The sequence below is a fragment of the Gasterosteus aculeatus genome, chromosome 12 (genome assembly GCF_964276395.1).
Source record: "Gasterosteus aculeatus chromosome 12, fGasAcu3.hap1.1, whole genome shotgun sequence".
Lineage (NCBI taxonomy): Eukaryota > Metazoa > Chordata > Actinopteri > Perciformes > Gasterosteidae > Gasterosteus > Gasterosteus aculeatus.
Genome location: NC_135700.1, coordinates 10,801,341 through 10,819,362, shown reverse-complemented (window position 1 = coordinate 10,819,362; position 18,022 = coordinate 10,801,341). Strand labels below are relative to the sequence as shown.

At 42.9% G+C, this 18,022-nt stretch overlaps 1 protein-coding gene across 5 annotated transcripts in view; it reads right to left on the bottom strand.

The window, feature by feature from the left end:
- syt7b (synaptotagmin VIIb) overlaps positions 1–18,022 on the bottom strand; it is a 70,400-nt gene that overhangs the window by 13,662 nt on the left and 38,716 nt on the right. For 4 of the 5 annotated variants that reach the window (XM_040202006.2, XM_078085179.1, XM_078085176.1 and 1 more), the window contains 3 exons: positions 14,710–14,904; positions 10,317–10,664; positions 7,636–7,758 (listed from right to left, as the gene is read on the bottom strand). In XM_040202006.2, the coding sequence (XP_040057940.1) occupies positions 7,636–7,758; positions 10,317–10,664; positions 14,710–14,904 (666 nt within the window). The remainder of the gene's footprint in view (positions 1–7,635; positions 7,759–10,316; positions 10,665–14,709; positions 14,905–18,022) is intronic. The other variant, XM_078085177.1, reaches the window with a different exon arrangement.

Genomic DNA, 18,022 nt, shown 5'->3' with positions numbered 1-18,022 from the left:
CCTGCGTCCTTCTGTTGGAGATAAATTACGTGTTGCTTGAATCTACGTCCTGATCCCCGGCTGGACTAGTTCCTGACAGAAAGTAGCTCTGATATAACCTCTTTTTTGATATAGCTATCTATACCACGTTGATCTAACATTTCAAAACTCAAAACCCTGACCTTTGACCTTATGGCCCTCGATTTGGGAGTTTTAAGCCATCTTTGGTGCTATTGGACAAAGCAGGTTACTACATCCCAGAGGACAATGCAGAGACACGTTAACTCCTCTTATATCCATATTGTCATTACTGTACTTTCTGTTCATCAGTTAAGAAAGATTGAATATATGAAAAGCAAATATTTCATTCAACGGGCTTTGCTTTACCGCACTGAGCTGAACACGAAGGCAAAGCTCTCGATCTACTGGTCAGTCTTCGTTCCTACGCTCTCCTATAGTCATGCAGGTCGGGTCATGAGCGAAAGAACTAGGTTGCGGTTAAAAGCAGCCAAAAACCTTCCTCAGGGGGATGGCGGGCGTCTCCCTTAGTGATAGGGTGAGCAGCTCATTCACCCGTGAGGAGCTCGGAGTAGAGTGAGCTGCTACTCCTCTACGTGAAAGGAGCCAGTGGAGGTGGTCTGGGGAGTCTGGTAAGGATGCCCCCCCCCCGCCGCTCCCTAGGGAGGTTTTCCAGGAATAGGCCAGCTGGGATGAGGCCCCGGGGAAGAGGTCGAGAGATGACATCTCCACGCCGGCCTGCCTGGGGAAGTTTGTGGTACCTTGCTGGAGCTGTTGTCCAGCTTTGATGAAGGTAGGTCATGTAAGTAACTTCAGGGGAAGGGACTGGATACGCAAAACAAGAGGAAGATTCAAAGAGAGGTCTGGTAGCAATTAATATGAGCAAGAGACAACGTCTTGCTGAAGATTCAGAGCAGGTAAAGTAAAATGCAAAAATGTAATCAATGTGTTTTTGTTTTTACACGTGTCAGAACCAAATGGTTGTTTGTACTGCTGATTGCATCCTCATAGCTGGGACACAATAAACTAGCCGCCATCTGTTTGCTTTGCTTAGGATTGCCAGATAACTATCTCTGCAGATTTAAAAAAGCACGCAACTGTGTGTGTTCCTATAATTGGGGCCAAATAATATCAACTAGCACAGACATCTAAAAGGTAACTAAGGGATGTTAAAGAAAACTCATAGAGGTCTGGGCTACATTTGCATGAAAAGTTCCCAAAAGGAGCAGATTTATTATCTATGCTGACAGAGGAGCGTGCTGTGACATCATCTCATCACACATCCAGTCAACACCCTCGGGAATGGGTGGATTGGGAAAAAAGGATAGAGTGGAATGCAACAAGAGAAAGAGAGAGAAATAAACTGGCATGAGAAAAATATGTTTAATAGATGCAATGAAATAAAGCGTGGAGGCGAGATTGAGTGAGAAGTCATAGCTGCAGAGAGGCAATGATGGAGAGATGAGGAGACAACGTCTTATTGAGAAACAAACAAAGAGCGCTGGGGAGGAAAGAGAGGAAATTGATGAGGGGATGGAAAGACTAATGGGAAGCAGAGGGGGAGCGAGGGAGAGCGGATGGACGGGTGAGAAGATGAGGGATGAGGGTTACCAGAAGCACTGGATAGGAAGTGTGTCTCCATAAACATTTCTGTATCTGGGTCTTGCTGATCATACACTAGCCATAGGAGACATACAACACAATATAGGTCCCACGTCCCATGATGGATGAGGCACAGGCACCAATGTCGGCCCACTCAGCGCTCCCCACCAACGGGGACAAATCACCCGGCCACCGCCCTCCTCAACGCCAAGGCTAATACTAATGGACTAATGGAGCCCTCTATGTCGCCCGACAGGCTTCATGCTCTTCAAAAAGACTTCGGCCGGCTTATTCTTGGGATTTATCTACAGGGGAGTGGCTGTTTTTTTTGGTAAATAACGCATTCCGGGTATAAATAACCTCTGGTGATTGCACACCTGTTTCAGGTTAGAGAAGAAAAGTCAATAAAATGGCTTAAGTGACTTCAGCAACACAGTTTTTCATTTTTAATTCCACTGCTCACTGTCAACTCCGTTGTGACGCCCCCCCCCTCTCACTTTCCTTTCATGGGGTCTCTTAAATCAGCTCGTAGTCCCAAGCAGGAACCAGGGGAATGGTGAATGAGCTCCAGACTTAGATGTGACAGTTTTTTTTTTTTTTAAAACAGCCTCGTTTGTGCTGACCTACATCGCTTTTTCCTTCTAATCATCTTTCCTCCGCGGGCCACTTCAGGCCTCAGAGGCTGCCGTGGGGATCACTGGCCGGCCTGCGGAGTCACTGGGAGGCTGGACTCACTGTGATTGCTGGCTCGGACGCACAATGGAAAGAGTCGGATATGTCGGCTGATAAAAGGTGGCAACAACTTCTTGCTTGATTAATACTGTGCAGCCTGGTGTTCTGCAACTCAGCGAGTGCAGGCGGCCGTTGTACCTCTGCCAAGATTAGAGCTCTGATTCCCACTGAGCCTCCACCAGCAATGGTCCCCAGTTTGAATACCAGGAGCACGTAAAGGACTATTGATCAGTATTTAATTGAGACCATTTCATAACCATTTAAAAGTTCCTCATTTGTAACTTTAAAGATGGAATTATAAGCATAGTTGTTGCCTTCATGTGGATCTCAACACCGTGAGAGCAACGTTATCCGCTTTTACCCCCCCAAGAGTGTTCTGCTTAGTCGGCTCCTATTTTGCTTTGGTTGGCAGATTATCTGTCAATAGAAATGTACAAATGTGCTTCCCTACGCTGTGAAAAGAGGTGGGACAATTATCTACACTGTTGAAGTTCTACTCACTTAGCTGCTAACGAGTTAGCTAACTAGCTCGCTCACTAATTCCACTTGCACACTGGTTACAGAAATTGGGATTAGCAGGGACACATTTCCGTCACAGCGCTGTGGGTCGCGGCGGCTTTATCAGTGGTAACAGGTGCAGTTGAAAGAGGCGGCCAATAGCAGCCAGTGAGACACAACAGAGACACTCACATGATCCAAAAAAGATGCAAAATGCACGCGCAAACCGGCGCGGTTACAAATAGACGGAAGCTACGATTTAAAAACAGAAAGAGAGAGAGAGAGAGAGAGAGACTTAAGTGTCAACACACAATCACGTCACATTGCACCATGCTCAGAATTCTGTTAAGAGTACCACGTTCATTCACTTCTTATTTATTTAATTAAATGAAAATATACAAAAATGAAAAAGGTCAGAAACAAGCTCCTTAATAGCTTAAGTTTCTGAGCAGCAAATATAGGCAATGGTATATATAATAGGATTAATTCTAACTGCTGCATTGCTGCAATGTTCTTCAGAATAGTTTTAAATGCCTAAAAGACACCGTGCATGATGCTCTGCACCTCCATCAGTGACACTGACTTTCTTGCAATTTTAACTTTAAATAATACTCCTAACACAATTCTTACGTGACAGCAGGCTTTCGACATTTGACTTCAAAATTAAAAATTCTTGTATTGAAAAACGTATTTCTTCTTCCAACCTTATCAATGTCATGCAGCCTGTCCTTGACTGTGATATTCATATCATCACGCTGCCCCATCAACACTTCAGCTGTGAAACCCCATGTATCGTAATATTTTAAGCCTTACACATTTCAAACTCATCATTCTTCTCTGGATCACACGGTTAAATGGACTTCCTCACAGTCAAGAAGAAATAGTTGTTTCATGTCATTCATTCATCACTCTTCTTTCATCTAAATCAAGGAATCGTATCATCCAGTAACTGCTTAACATTAGATATCCGTCATGTACGCAATAATGTTGGCAGAGCTGGAGTTTTAAAATGGAGTAGTTCATTGCCTTTGGAAACTTTGATCTCTAATGTATTTTTTATTATCATTGGAGTTGTTGTAATTCTTTTTCACCTTGTAGTTGTAGTTTATTCTCTACTGATTGCATTCTTTGTATTTTTACTGAGATCTCTTTTGAGAAAGATATCTTAATCTCTGAACAAAGATTAAAACAAGGATGATGCAAAACAAATTCTCAGGCATTAAACCAAAACAATGATCTGAAAGGCAGCTGCTCAGTAGAGTCAAGGGAAATTGGTAATGTAATGTAATCTATTCAGCCAAGACAAAAATAAACTCTGCAGAAGGGATACATCGATACAGAATATACGTAAAACAGAAATAGAGTATTAACAAATACATTTTTCTTTTCTATATTATTTTCATAAGCACAGTATATGTAATCAACAGCCTCATGAAACACGATACACTGAGAAACCATCAGGAATCAGGAACATTTATTTCATGTTAGACATACAAGGAATTTAACACGGAGGGTAGTGCACAACATTGGACAGTAATGTTCACAAGGGTTGTTTATCATAAGTAGCGTGTTGATCTATATAAATGTTGTTTGAAAACAGTGTTTTGAGCTTACTCGTCATTCCTACTTCTTAGATTATTTTCCAAAAAATTATGGCTATGAGATTTGTATAATTTTTAAGGGTTCCCAGCTCCTACCCAGCAAACATTTGTGATGTTTTATAGTGTTTCTCATTGAAAAATGCTGAATGATCAATCAAACTCAAAGCACTTATATTGCATTATACCAGAACAGGACTTTCAAAAGTGTTGAAAATATCAAAATAATTCTCAGTATCAGTGATTCATTATAGAATGACATGGTTATTAACCGTGCTACATGTATAAATATGTTATTATACTGTAAACCTCCGTATAATGGTCTGTAATTGATATTTGAACATCCCGTCAATAAAACCCGTGTGGACACATTATGTTCTTGGTTCATATCGAATTGAAGCAGACTAAGACTCTAAGACAGACTAAAATTCTCCATTTCGGAAGCCATTGCATATCTCAGAGCTTTTACAAAGTCTGTGTTCAGAGTTTTTTTTGTGTTTTGTGTTTGTTCATATTTATTTCCCTATTGCCTCTCTGTGTGTGGTGGATCTCTGAGCTCGTTAAGATTCAGCACTGCCGTGCAGCGGCGGCTCCCGAGCCTCCATCATAGTCATCTGCAGGTGGGTGATTATGTCCAGTTATGACTGGCCTACCACAGCGACCCAAACTGACTTACATAACAAGGACACACATAGGAGATGAGACGACCTTTCACTTGGCGCAGAGACAGAAAACACTGCCTTTGTCCGCAGATAAAAGATCAGCGAGAAACCTAATGTGTCCTCTGACAATAATATAAGTAACTGTAATCACAGCTGCGTTGGAATCTTCTGGGATTTCAGCTCTAAGCCGTAATTATACAAGAGAGCTTCTGTAGACAACAGCTTGGACTATTTCTGCATCCCAAATCACAGATTAATGTTCAACTTTTTGCGCACACCAACACACCGATGGTAACGAACTCAGTAAATTTGTTCAGGGAGGATTTTACTCAGCAATCTGCATGTGATTTCGGCTCGACTAAAACAGGCTCTTCCGCAATTTCACAAAACAAAAAAACGAACCATCTTTTTCCCCAATTTTCCCAGTTGAAATGAAATATAGGCTTATTTCTTTAAAACTTTGTTAGTGAGCAATAGAATAATCAATCCAGCTGACAGGCGTGATAATCAAGTTGCTGATTAGCATCGTCAGTATACAGTTGTGTCTTTAGGTTGGTTACAACACAAGATTTGTAGGGTCATTCTGGCGAAGTCTACGTGCACGCCACTACAGTCTCTGCCTGCATATCAACCGATTATTTACTGAGTAAAGGTCCCATATATTACAAAGTGAGTACTATATAAATACTGAGAGTATTTTAATGCTTTGAAACGGGGGGCTTCCGTAAGGTTTGGATGTCTACAGAGTGGTGTGCTATAGCCGAGCTTGTCAGACGGATGTTTACAAGTATGCCCTTAAAAATGAGCATTTTCTGTGGGCTTCAGTGCAGCTTTCATTATACATGACTAAACCTCTAAAAGCAAGAGTTGCACTCCGTTTGTTCAACGTCCATTTTTAGACTGAACGTAATACAAAGCGCACAGAGGTTTTCATCCAGTCATGTCTCATATCACATATAGAGGATATTTGTGCTGCTGGCTTTTTTTGATTTCGTTAATAAACCAACCAAATCCCAAACCTCTAGGGGGAATGTCTGTTTTAGTTTTACAACACAATTCTCTAGAAATCTGGGAGCAAAGATGTCCCACTCTTTGTGTCTCTGTTTCACTGTCTGACAGCGACTCGTCTCGTCACATATACTCTTGGCCTGTTATATCGTTTTCAGTCTGCTTGGCACCATGAAACCGTCTAGAGCAGCAGACGGGCCCAGAGAGCTTAGCGCGTGACTAAGAACACACTCTAGACGAGAGAGACGGACAGAGATGATGATGGAGAGGTCTTTTTGGTTGCGGAAGGACCCTTGGAGCATCTTCCCTGAGGGGTAGACCCTCGCTTTTGGCTGTAGGTGCTTGACAGACCTTCAGATAGCGAGAGGGAGGCAGGATGATGGGCGGGACAAGAGGTCGGTGGTCATTATCCTCTGAACGACCCCTATTTTAAATAAAATAAAAAGCATAGTCCTATTTGTGGCAATGACATAAAAAAGCAAGACAAATGTTCCTTTCTTCCCGAAACAGACTGCCGTTTCCTTCTCAACCTCAGAAATCTACGATGACCTAGTTACAACACGGATGCACTGCGGAGAGGTTTTTAGAAAACTTGTTATGTAGGACTGAACCCTGGTTCATCCCCAGACTACCAGTGTGAAAACAGCGGGTTAAGCACTTTATCCCTCAAACACTGTGATATGATAAGAGGGCAGACAGTTTAGTCCTTTGTTCACCAGCTGAGAGATTGTGTTAGTGCTTTGAGATCACTGGGAGATGAGAGGTTAGCATATTTTTAGACGAGCATTTCATGTGAGGAACCTCACTACTAAATAATGAGGGTGCCCTTCTCCTGTGTCTGAGACTCACAGAATCAAACTGTGAAGCGCTGCAGATAAGCCTTTCAAAAGGTCTGGATGAAGAACACAGGCAGAGGACATGAAAAAAGGAACAAGTGGATGTAAGATGTGTTGGACGTGAAGCTGAATGGATAAGCTGTCCAGAAAAAACAACTAATCAAGCTGCATCAAGCGGAAAACCAAAGCATGTTTTAATGGCCTGATGTCCGGTTTGCAAATAATTACATCTACACAGATCAGGCGTATGTTTCTGGAAAAGTAGAGAAGAATTAGAAAAATACATTTATAATAATTTATTTTTCAAACCTGTCAAAGACCTACGTACGTACTAGTCAAAGGTTTGGACAGATTTTCTTATTCAATTCAATGAGAAAAGTGTGTCCAAACTTTTGTATTGTATTGTATATACACCTACGTCAAAGGTTTTCTTATTCAATTTAAATTCATATATATATCACAAAGCATGTTCTTCAGTGATGATACCTATTGAAATCATTTTTAAATCATATATTTTTAGTTTTCATTTTGAAAACTGTGGTGTCAATCTACACCAGTACACAAATACAAGAGGGAGAAATAATCCTACAAACACTTTTAAATGACATGTCATTACACCACTGCACACCTCTTCACTCTATGAAAAACAACAACGTCATCTACCTGCCTGACTAATTGTCAACTCTCTCTTTCTCTCATTACCTCTTTTCTGGTGTGGTTTCGTTTTCTTTGCTTGCTGGCGCTTCCTGCAGATCCGGCAGGTTGGCAAAGTCATCCTGTTCAGCCATCCCGATAGCTAGAGACAGAACAACCATCTTCCCCTCACTGGACACACAGACAAACAAGACGTCACAAGACCACACAGGTGTGTAGGCAAACCAGCACAGACACACACACACGGAAACAAACAGGCAGTGACAGACACACATTCATTTCACGGATAGCGAGAGAGAGAGTGGAAGGGCGGCCGGCTGCTGTGAGGACGCTATTTCATTTGGACAAATACTCAATCCATACCGAACACTGCAGGGCATCTCAACTGCAGCTGTTTTCTATGGAGTGAATTTAAATTACAATTCAGACTTTATTGATACTTGACTAACCTTCTATTGCACGCATAGCTTGCCGTTGTGTATTCTATTACATTCTACACTCATACTTTAGTGTTTTAACACTGATGTGATGCTGTGTGGGCTCTAATGTAGTAGCCCATGCTTTACTAATGTTAATTTGTCTATTGCAGTGCTGTGTCTAATTGAAACACAGTGGATGATACTACTGGGACACCACTACTACTGCAGACTACTGCTTTCTGACCTGTTGGAGACAAATAGCATTATATGAGATTTTTTATCAGTGAACAGTGTGTCTTCATACAAGAAATAATTTCTCAGGAGTATTTCTTAAATCTATTGTAGGTACTTTGTGTTCGGCTGAAATGAGTATCATTAGTGGAAAGGCTTAGAACCACTAATGTCTCCATCGGCTTTATCATCCTTTGTTATCTGTATACTGGAATCATTTATGTGTAAAAATAGAAACGCAAAAACCCTAAAGAAGGGTTTGGATTAAGTCAGAGAGAAAAAAAGATGCAATGAAATGACCTGCTGGAAAAAGCATAAGAAATCCATGCAAATTGAAATTGCCTCAACAAAAACCTGCAACAAAGAAACATATTAAGTTGAATGTCATGTCATTCCCCTCTTAAAATGCCCAAGGGTCATTTTAATTACATCTGAATAAAGTATGCTGTACGGTGAATTCAAGAGCCCATGCAAACAATGACCTCAACAAATACATGACTACCCACAACTAACCTTGTAGTCCACAGTCCTGACACAACAACCGAGATGAAGGCACGTATTTACACTATTCTGGCTTCTCATTCTTTCCTCTCGGTCTCTATTATGCTCCAATCCTCTGTATAGAGCACCTAATAGCATTTGTCATTCCTAAAAGGACAATGATACAGTTTATGTTCAAAAACCTTGTTTTAATTCTAAAACATTTGCTGCAATTTTCTACCCTTGTTTTGAGGTTGATAGTTTTTAGGAGAAAACAAATAGAGAAATGACTCAGTGACCAAAACTTAAAACTAAATGCACGTGTAATTTTGCAGACAGTTAAGAAGTCTACTAGCAATAGGATCAACAGATCTTTATTACCCTGTGACAGATGCATCAGCTTCTTCTCACCCTTATTCTAATATTCTCCCTTTCATCTCTCCATCTCTCCATACTTATGATCTCATTTTCCAGCCTGCGTGTGCTTTCTGCACTAACAGGAGGCTGTTTGTCGAAGCAATATTGACAACAAAAGGAGTGCATTAGCACCTGAGAGACCGCTGGGGATGTGCAAACAGTCCCGACATGGCGCCCGTCGATAAGGTGAATGGATTTGTATAGACGTACAAAAAAGACACGCGCAATCCAACCTGCAGGGTTTCTGGAATCATTACCACCTCCACCGCATCTAAAATGTAAGCGCCGCGGTCCATTGCCACGGTGCGATAGACATGGACACACGTGGAAGGTGAACCTGATGCATTTGGTTGTTCATACCCGACAAATCACGTGTGTTTCCCCCCTCGGGGGTCGCCGGCTGTTTTGTTTGGTCCGGTGCCACCGCCCTGTGTGTGTGTGCCCTGCCTTATTTGAATGATAATTCACATAGACAGGGAGGGCACTGGCCCGGGGGCGCTGATAATGGGAAGAGACGCAAAAAGTACAGGCGTGTAGCGCAGAGTGTGTGTGAGTGTTCATGGGCAGGAGGTGAGAGTGTAGAGGAGTGGGGGTGGGGGGGGGGGGGAGCTGTCCGTGCCGGGTAGCTCAAACTATGAGTAGCCTTCGCACACCTGCAGCCATCCGACTCGGAAGGTGAATGGATCGTAAAATCGTTGGCGTAGTAATGAACCTCGCTAACTGCGGGGTGAGCTGATTCTTCTAATCGTTTGTGGGCCTGCAGATGTGGAAGTACACAGTGTGACGACCGTGACAGTTCGTCCACAGGAGTTGGAAATAGGTTTACTTAAGAACCTCGTGTCTTAATATATGTTAGCAAAATATATAACACCCACTTACAGATAATATTTAGATGTTATACCTACAGGAAATCTCTGCATTCTGCGGTTTGTTTGCAAGTAACAGTGCACACAAAAAAGAGTATCCACCCTTCACAACCGCACAATGACAAATAACAAAAGCCTGGAAGACAATATAACCTACTAATGTTTGGTTAAACTAATGTAAGGACACATGGACTACTTATTAAAGTGCATGATGAAAGATTTGTCTGCAGTTGACTTGAAAGTCTTGCAAAGCCTCAACAACACTTTTTGCAGAGGAAGCAGCAACTGCCCGAGTAGGAAGCTTCGCGACACTCACAAGAACGACTTGACGTCCAGCCCTCTGTGGCGGATCTGCTCCATCATGTGATCCCAGCTGCCAGGATTTGACCTTGATCGACCGGCCCCTCCACCTCTGTGCCGGGAGGCTCCGGCCGGGCTCCCGCGGACCCCTCGCGGGCCCCCGCGGTGGCCCCCGCCGCCTGGACCAGTGTGCAGCTGGCCCAGGCTCTGCGAGGTGACTGGGGGGTCGTTGGGGCCCGGCGGGGGCTGGTGAGTGAGGGGCTGTTGAAGACTCTGCTGCCGCACCAAGGGCCGAGGGCGAGCCACGGCCGAGGACGGGATGTGCTCCAGGGTGGAGGCAGACGAGAGGGAAGCGTCCCCAAAACTAAGCAGACGCACGGGAGCGCCGAGGACAGAGACGGATACAACAAGGAAGACATGGGAGTTAGAGATATATACGGGACAGGGCAGGTCGTTTTAAAAAGGATTTAGAAGAGGTGAAGGCAAATGAAAATGTTTGATATGATATGAAAAAGATGGGACAGAAGGTAAAAATGATTTTTTTTTTTTAAACAGGAGAGATTGAAATGCGGGGACACGGTTTTTGTAGTGAACATCCGAGGGGGAAGGTATCAAGAGAGAACAAACAACAAAAGAGGATCAGTGAAAGAGGAAGAGAAAAAAGACAAGTTGTCAAAAAGCTCAAGATAACTGTTTAACATCTTTATCAAAACAACCGTGTAGAATTACAAGCTTATGCTGCATGACAGTGATTGTCGATGCGAGTGCTTGGATAAGTTGGCATGCAATGTGTAAATGTTCAATTATTTTTCTTCAAAACAAACCTCTGGGGTGGAAGTGGAATTAAACACGAGCAGAAGTTATAGTATCAATCTCACGCGGGTCTCTGTTCTCCATCTGCAGTTCTATATTCTCTCCTTACGTTACCTCTTCCCCTAATTAGCCTTGACCTACTTCTAGCTTCTTGCCTTTTCCTCCCGTCTCTCTCTGAGGTCCTGTCTGCTCCCGCTGCGTTTCCCCTGCCCACTCTTCCCGTTACCTTCCTACTTCTGAGCTCGACTGCTCTCCATCGCGTCTGCCCCCCCCCCACCCGCCTCTCGCGAGCCCTCACATCAATCCATCTCCACACCACCTCCAATCACCGTCCTCAAAGCCCGCTCTATAATTACCGATCTGCTGCTCTTACAATCACATAATAATGCTTCTCCGCTTATCCTCCCTTCAATCACGGCCCCGCCTGATAGATGTAAGCTTGTGCTAAACAGCTCCGTCTGGAGCTAATGCTGTGAGGGAGGATTTACGGCCTGGACTTGAGTTGTGTTAGCGCCAGTTCTTCAGCATTAATTCAGCTCTAACTCTGCTGGAGAGCCAGGAGAGGAGCCCCCCGAGGAGCGGAGTAAATACAAGGCAGAGCTCATATACATGCACCCATGCATCATAGACACAAGCTCTCAAAGATTGCACATTGCCATTAAGTCTTTCCTGAGGAAAGGCTTTGAAGTAAATGTTTATTTAGTTGTGAATTACTTGTGAGTGAATGCATGAAACTCATTTGCTGCATTTCTGTGGGGTAGATGTGTCAGAGTTTTGAGGGGGAAATTTCTGAGCTCCAGAGGTACAAGTTTTGTTTATTTTCTGCAGGGCAGAGTTGGAGCACTTCCAAGGTTTGGATGAAACCCCAAGTGGAATCATCAGAACAAAATATGAGCAAAATAAATAAATATAATAATGCAAAGATGATAGCCTTTAGTACATAAAAACTTCCTTGAAATTTTTTTTTATAGAATCAAGTAACTAAGAATATAGTCATTTGAGGAATTCTTACACATTTTTCTTCCCAAAAGCAAGTTGCTGAAGCTCTGGTTTACACCTGTGACAAATGTGGAGTTGTTGTTTCCAGAGCCGGCTGTCATACTAAACTGAGATCGCACATTCAGAGCTGACTTTAATCACCTTCATTCTCATTCATCCTCAAATCAGTTGAAATGCCGCACACAGTTTGATGTCATTTATCTTATCTGAACTAACAATTTGAGTTTCAGTGAACTACAGATGTAGGACAGGATGAAATCTTGACTTTTTCCTTCAACAGGATGCAAACCAAACAATGCAGCTGCTGTATAGTGGACACAAGTGTACGTGTTTCAGTGTCTTAGCGGGATAAAAATCCAGTTGCACACACAGAGAGCTTATTTCTGCGTCCGACAACCTGTTATCATAACTGACATCATGAGAAATCAATACATCTGGCTGGATACATTGTGGCATTATGCCAGCCGCTCCATGTGCTAATTCATCTCGCTAGTCTTGTGCAGTGTTACACAATTGGCAGAGAACTCACTCATATTGAAAATGTGGAGGCTCTACAACAGTCGTCCTTTCATCGCTTGTTGTAGCTACTCGTGCTTTCAGGTGCTTGCGCATCTTTATTGTCTTCTGTGTCATTTATATTCCCGGAACGAGAGCCTTCCCTATCTGCTGTATTCTATTACTTACTTAGAGAGGTTATTTTCAGATTTCTTCTTGCTTGAAAGGCAATTAAGATGACTATAAACCTTGAATTATTTTGTAATTAGAGAAAATTGAGGAGGGTGAAGAGCGAGAAGACAGTTGTTAGAGCGAGAGAAAAACCTCCAATAGAGTGAAAAAAAAGAGAGGTGGAGAATGAAATGCCCCAAAATAGAAACCAATTCCAGAGGAGAAATGGAAATACAGGCTGATTTAGAAAGAAGGAGTCACGCGACAGGAGATTAATGCATTTCAAATTCTATTCCAAAAGTCATTTTTTAAGTTGTATTGTCATGTTGTTAAAAAGCAACATATTGTATCAGTATAAAGTTTAAATATCTTTGTTATATTCAGTCAAAAATTAAAAATAATTAATTAATTGTACGAGATCTATAAATATCCAGTCTGGCGGCAGTTTTGTTGCTCTCTGTCTTTTCTATCAAGCTACTGGATAATAACGAAGAAACACAGTGTTATTGATTCAATGACTAAATATTATTAAGGAATGAATGAGGTTGACTTTTATAGTGAACCAACTGTATATCAGAACGCTACACTTGTTTATTCAACTATATTTAGCTAGAGATTGATTACTAGTAGTACTTCAGGCGATACAGTACAAGAGAGTGTGCGTTTATCTGGGCTATGATTTACATACAGACAGATCTTATATTTATTATTCATGATCTCGTCAGTGTGCAAAAATATGCAGCTTTTATTAACCCTTCATTTGTTTTTCCACATACAACACACAGGCAATATATGGAGTAGATTATAATAAAAAATACAGAGGTGATTCTTGCTAAATGTTTATCTAGAGCCATTTTTCCAGGGGTGGGTTTTGTTACTGATTGTGTGATTGTGTGCTGCGATCAGCTGCCCAGAGGTAAGAGCCGGGACAACACCATGTGGACCAGAGCAATTTTAATTTTGGGGGTTGGGGCCTTCCCCACTTGTTGCAAAATAAATGTGAGTGATCGCAAGATGATTAATGGGAAAAGATCGGATGACCAGAATTAACTGCTTCTCAACAAGAGGTAATTCCTCTTCCTAGGGTCCTATTTACCCCCAACCTGTTCAGATTCCTAACTTGTCCCCTTTGGACACCCTTAGGTTTAATAACAACTACTACTTGGTTAGGTTTGGGAAAATCTCCACAAATTCTAAATATTACTGAACATTGAAACAGTTTTCCAGATAATCTGACAACCACAGCCGCCTACATCAAAATGATTTTCTGCACACAGGCTTTTACCTTTTGGCTTTTGATCAAAGCACATGACCCTGAACCAACTTAAACCTTTGCACTTTGGATTTCATCTTTACAGTACCATGCCAATCTAAACTGAAAAACTCCAATTCCAGCAGATCGGGTGGTGTACAATCCTAATTGCAGAAAAAACACACCTTCTGAGCCGTTGTGGGTAATTCACAGTTAACCTTGTTAAAATTAGGATGCGTTGAACCATGTTGTAGGAAACGTTTTATTTTCTCTCTCAGTGGCCTTATAAAACCCACCTCCCACCCTAAATTAAAAAACCTGTTACTTCAAAGGAACAAGCACGCCATCTTTGGAGATTTTCTTTGGGCATCTGCTTTGTTTGAGATGCTTTCACAGCTTCAGGTAAATTGGAGACTACAGAGGAAGAGCATTGCCTGACCGTATTCATGCATCTCAGGTTCATCCTGCAAAAGCCCTGGCTTCTCCTCCAGCACGTCAGTACATCATCTTCATCTGCACCGGGTCCGACATAGCTTCCGTTGACGTCCTTCTTTAAATGTACATGCGACGAGGCCATTCACTGTGTTCACAAACTCACACTCTTGCTATCCACACCATGCTGTCGTCGTGCCCCCCGTGGCCCCTCATGCGTTGCCCCCTGTCACCATGCGCCACTCACTTGCCAAAACGTAGACCTCCGGCCTGCATGTGGCTCTGGACCGTCTGCCAGCGCCCGGCCTTGCCGCCCCCCATCAGCATGCTTCGAACGCTGTCACTGCGACTGGGCCCGGCCCCAGAGCAAGCACCACCCCCGCTGTCACTGGCCCCCGGCGAGGGTCCAGCGCCGCCCTGCCCACCCTTATCCACGGCCCCACTGGGAGGAGCGGTCGAGGGCGGTCGGGGACAAAGAAACACGGACAGACAGGAAGAACGGACCCAGGCAACAAAAAGGAAAGAGAGAGAGAGGGAGGGACAGACGAGAGACAGACGAGAGACAGACGTACAGAGCCGGAGAGCAAAAGGTTCATCAGTACAGATAGTCAAACCGGTCAAACCGGTGAGTGAGACACTTTGTGAGCCGTCTGTCCAGCCAACGAGTGTTAATTACACAACAACTTGAACGTGAGGAGTTTTGAGTGGAGATTCACTGTGTAAACCTGTGCCTTTTCTGTGGACACTTGGCTGAAACAAATGTACAGTCAATGTACAGTACAATAGTTCAATGCAAAGCTGAGCAGCACTGACAGGTTACTTGCAATGTTTATGTGAAGATCATTTGAAATGCCAAATTAACTTGTACAGTGCCAAATACAAGCCAAGTAAACAGCTTTTGCCTTTAAGGAAATGCCGATTTTCACTTTGTCAAAACTAGTTTTGGTGAGAAATAGTTTTAGGAGTGTGGGAAGCAACAGGTCGGCGTCATTTGACACCACGCAGCCGACAGCATTGACCAATCTGCCGGCTCAGTAAATTAACAATAACAGTCGAGTAACAACGCAAAAGTCTCTAATCTCCCAGCTGCTCACCTGCAGCTCATAATAAAAACTAAAGCCTGTTTAGCCTGAAACATTTTCATCGTAAAATGGCAGCACCGAATCCCTGACCTTAACATGAGACGCCACAGTGACGAGACAGAACGTTGACTTCAGGACAGGGGCCTTGTTCTGAGTGAGGACAAACCACACGACGCACAGCTGCACAACATTGAGACACGGATTGTAAAATGAACGACTACTCGCTCAACGAGATATATTAGTAGCTGTCTTGGCTACCGTTGTGATTAACCTGTCTATAATACGCATACAGGACATGCAATTAGTGCCATGAAAACCCTCCTGTTATTATGATTCATTTGTCTACAGTGTTTTTATTTTCCTTTAGGCAAAAGATAACTGCACTGAAACAACACCATATATGGTAATTTGGCTCTTTGTTTTAGTAATTGTATTTTATTTCATTCTAATTTATCTAAATTATTTATTCTGCTTATGTATGCATTTTGAATCCCCTCCGAGCTTGAAAAATAAAAAACAAACAAATCTGCCCAAAAGAATAATTACCTCTACAGTAAGGAATTCAATTGGATTATTATAATACAATTTCTAGGACAATTGCACTATAATAATCCAATTGAATTCCGCTCAAATATAAGTAATTATCTCAATAAGATCAACAGCTGTCTGGCTGGATCACTGATTCTTGCAATAGCTTCAACATCACTGCACATAAACAAGGTAATTGATCACCCTGCGGTTTTGAAAGAGTCAAGTAGGTTGTAATTAGAAAGGATGGGAATGAACAGGTTCACTTAATGCCTCGCTGACATGTGATATGCATCCAGATGACGGAATGGAGGTTGATGTGAAACAGCAATACAGCAACCAAACTCTTAATTGCTGCACTGTAAACAGCAGAGACACTGTCTCTATTTTTGGAACAGGGCTCAGGAGAGCAGACTCAGGAGGGCGATCAGGCAGCCTTAAAGCACTTACAGTACTATGAGTGATAGTGGGAGTAGTGACAACAAATGAGCTGAAAACACGGAGCGAGTGAGAAAGAGACGAGAGGAATAAAAAGACACACACGTCTTTACACAAAGACGAAGACGCACAAACAAAAAGACTTCACAGTGAAATAAAACGAAAACCACCCCATTAAAGCTTCATTTGTACATTTAAAAGAAATAGAGAAATAAGCTTAATTGCTTTCTGACAGAATATTAGTGGAGATGATCGCACACCACTCGCATGCCTGCTAAATGTGAAGCTAGCTGCTGGTCACTTTAGCTGAACACCAACAAGTCGCAACTAAACAGATATTCTAATGTCCACCAGCACCTTAGATCTTGACATACTCAGCGTATTTCTTGGCAAGGCGGGATATCTTTCTGTGGTCTCTGCGAGTTTTATGGCAATGGCTCCCTGCTGAGAAGTAGTCCGGCGCATGGCAAAACCAGCAAATGTTGTTGTGATATTAAAAGACACGACGTCTGAATCAGCGGGCTTTAATCAGGGCAGCTGCGTCTCAGCGGGCAGAGCAAGGTGCTACCTGTTCCCCTCACCCAAGTCTCTGTGCCTTGTTAGCTTCCTTTTTAGAGACTTTATATTTATAATACAGAATGGCAAACGGCAATGTGGTGTTCTTCTCGTTCTTACTCGTGTCCCGATGATTCAATGATGAGTCTTTGCCAAGAAAACCAGCAGCTGACTGCAGCTTCACGTTTATCAGACAGGTTTCAGAACATCTTATCATTTAACTCCCAAAACTATTCCTTTAAACAAACCCACTCACAGATACATCAACAACAGCCGCCCGTGATGCTTTAGTTAAGTGCACGTTTAGGTTAAATCTGCTCCGGCACACTAAGGAGCAGATTTAAAAACGTTTCGTGGAGAGGCAGGGTTGTACCGAAGGGGAAAGGGTTCAGATCGGCTCTCTGAGGGTTGTCTGTCTCCATGGTAACACTCAATGGGCTGCAGGTGAGAGGCAACTAGGGTCTGATGAGGCAGCAGGGCTGTAGGGAACGGGGCTATCAAACGTTTCACTTGTACACCCGGTACACTGTGCAACTAAATATTGTTTTTTTCCCAGATTTTGTAGTTCGATTTGTAACTACTGGCCAAATTGTATTCTCAAAGGAGGGTCTCCAACATGTTCTCAGTAATCCTCTCTCTCATAGACATTTAGGATTTAAAATGAGGTATATTCCATTGATGTAGTGCAGCTGTTGCCAGACAGAAACACATTCTAGCAAAAAGCGATCATACGGAAAATGGTCGTAATTTCTGTGGACGTTAGGGCAGTCGGGGAATCACAGCAATATTGAAGGCTGGTGCTGCACATCTCTATCAGGTGCCGCATGGCCAGCAGTGCATACTAAACGCCACCTCGCTGTCAACATGCCTGAGAGCAGTAACACGAGGATTACCAGGAGACTTGTGTTAAAAAGACCAGTGGCCAGGCAGCATTGCAAAATGAAGCTTTCTGACCCC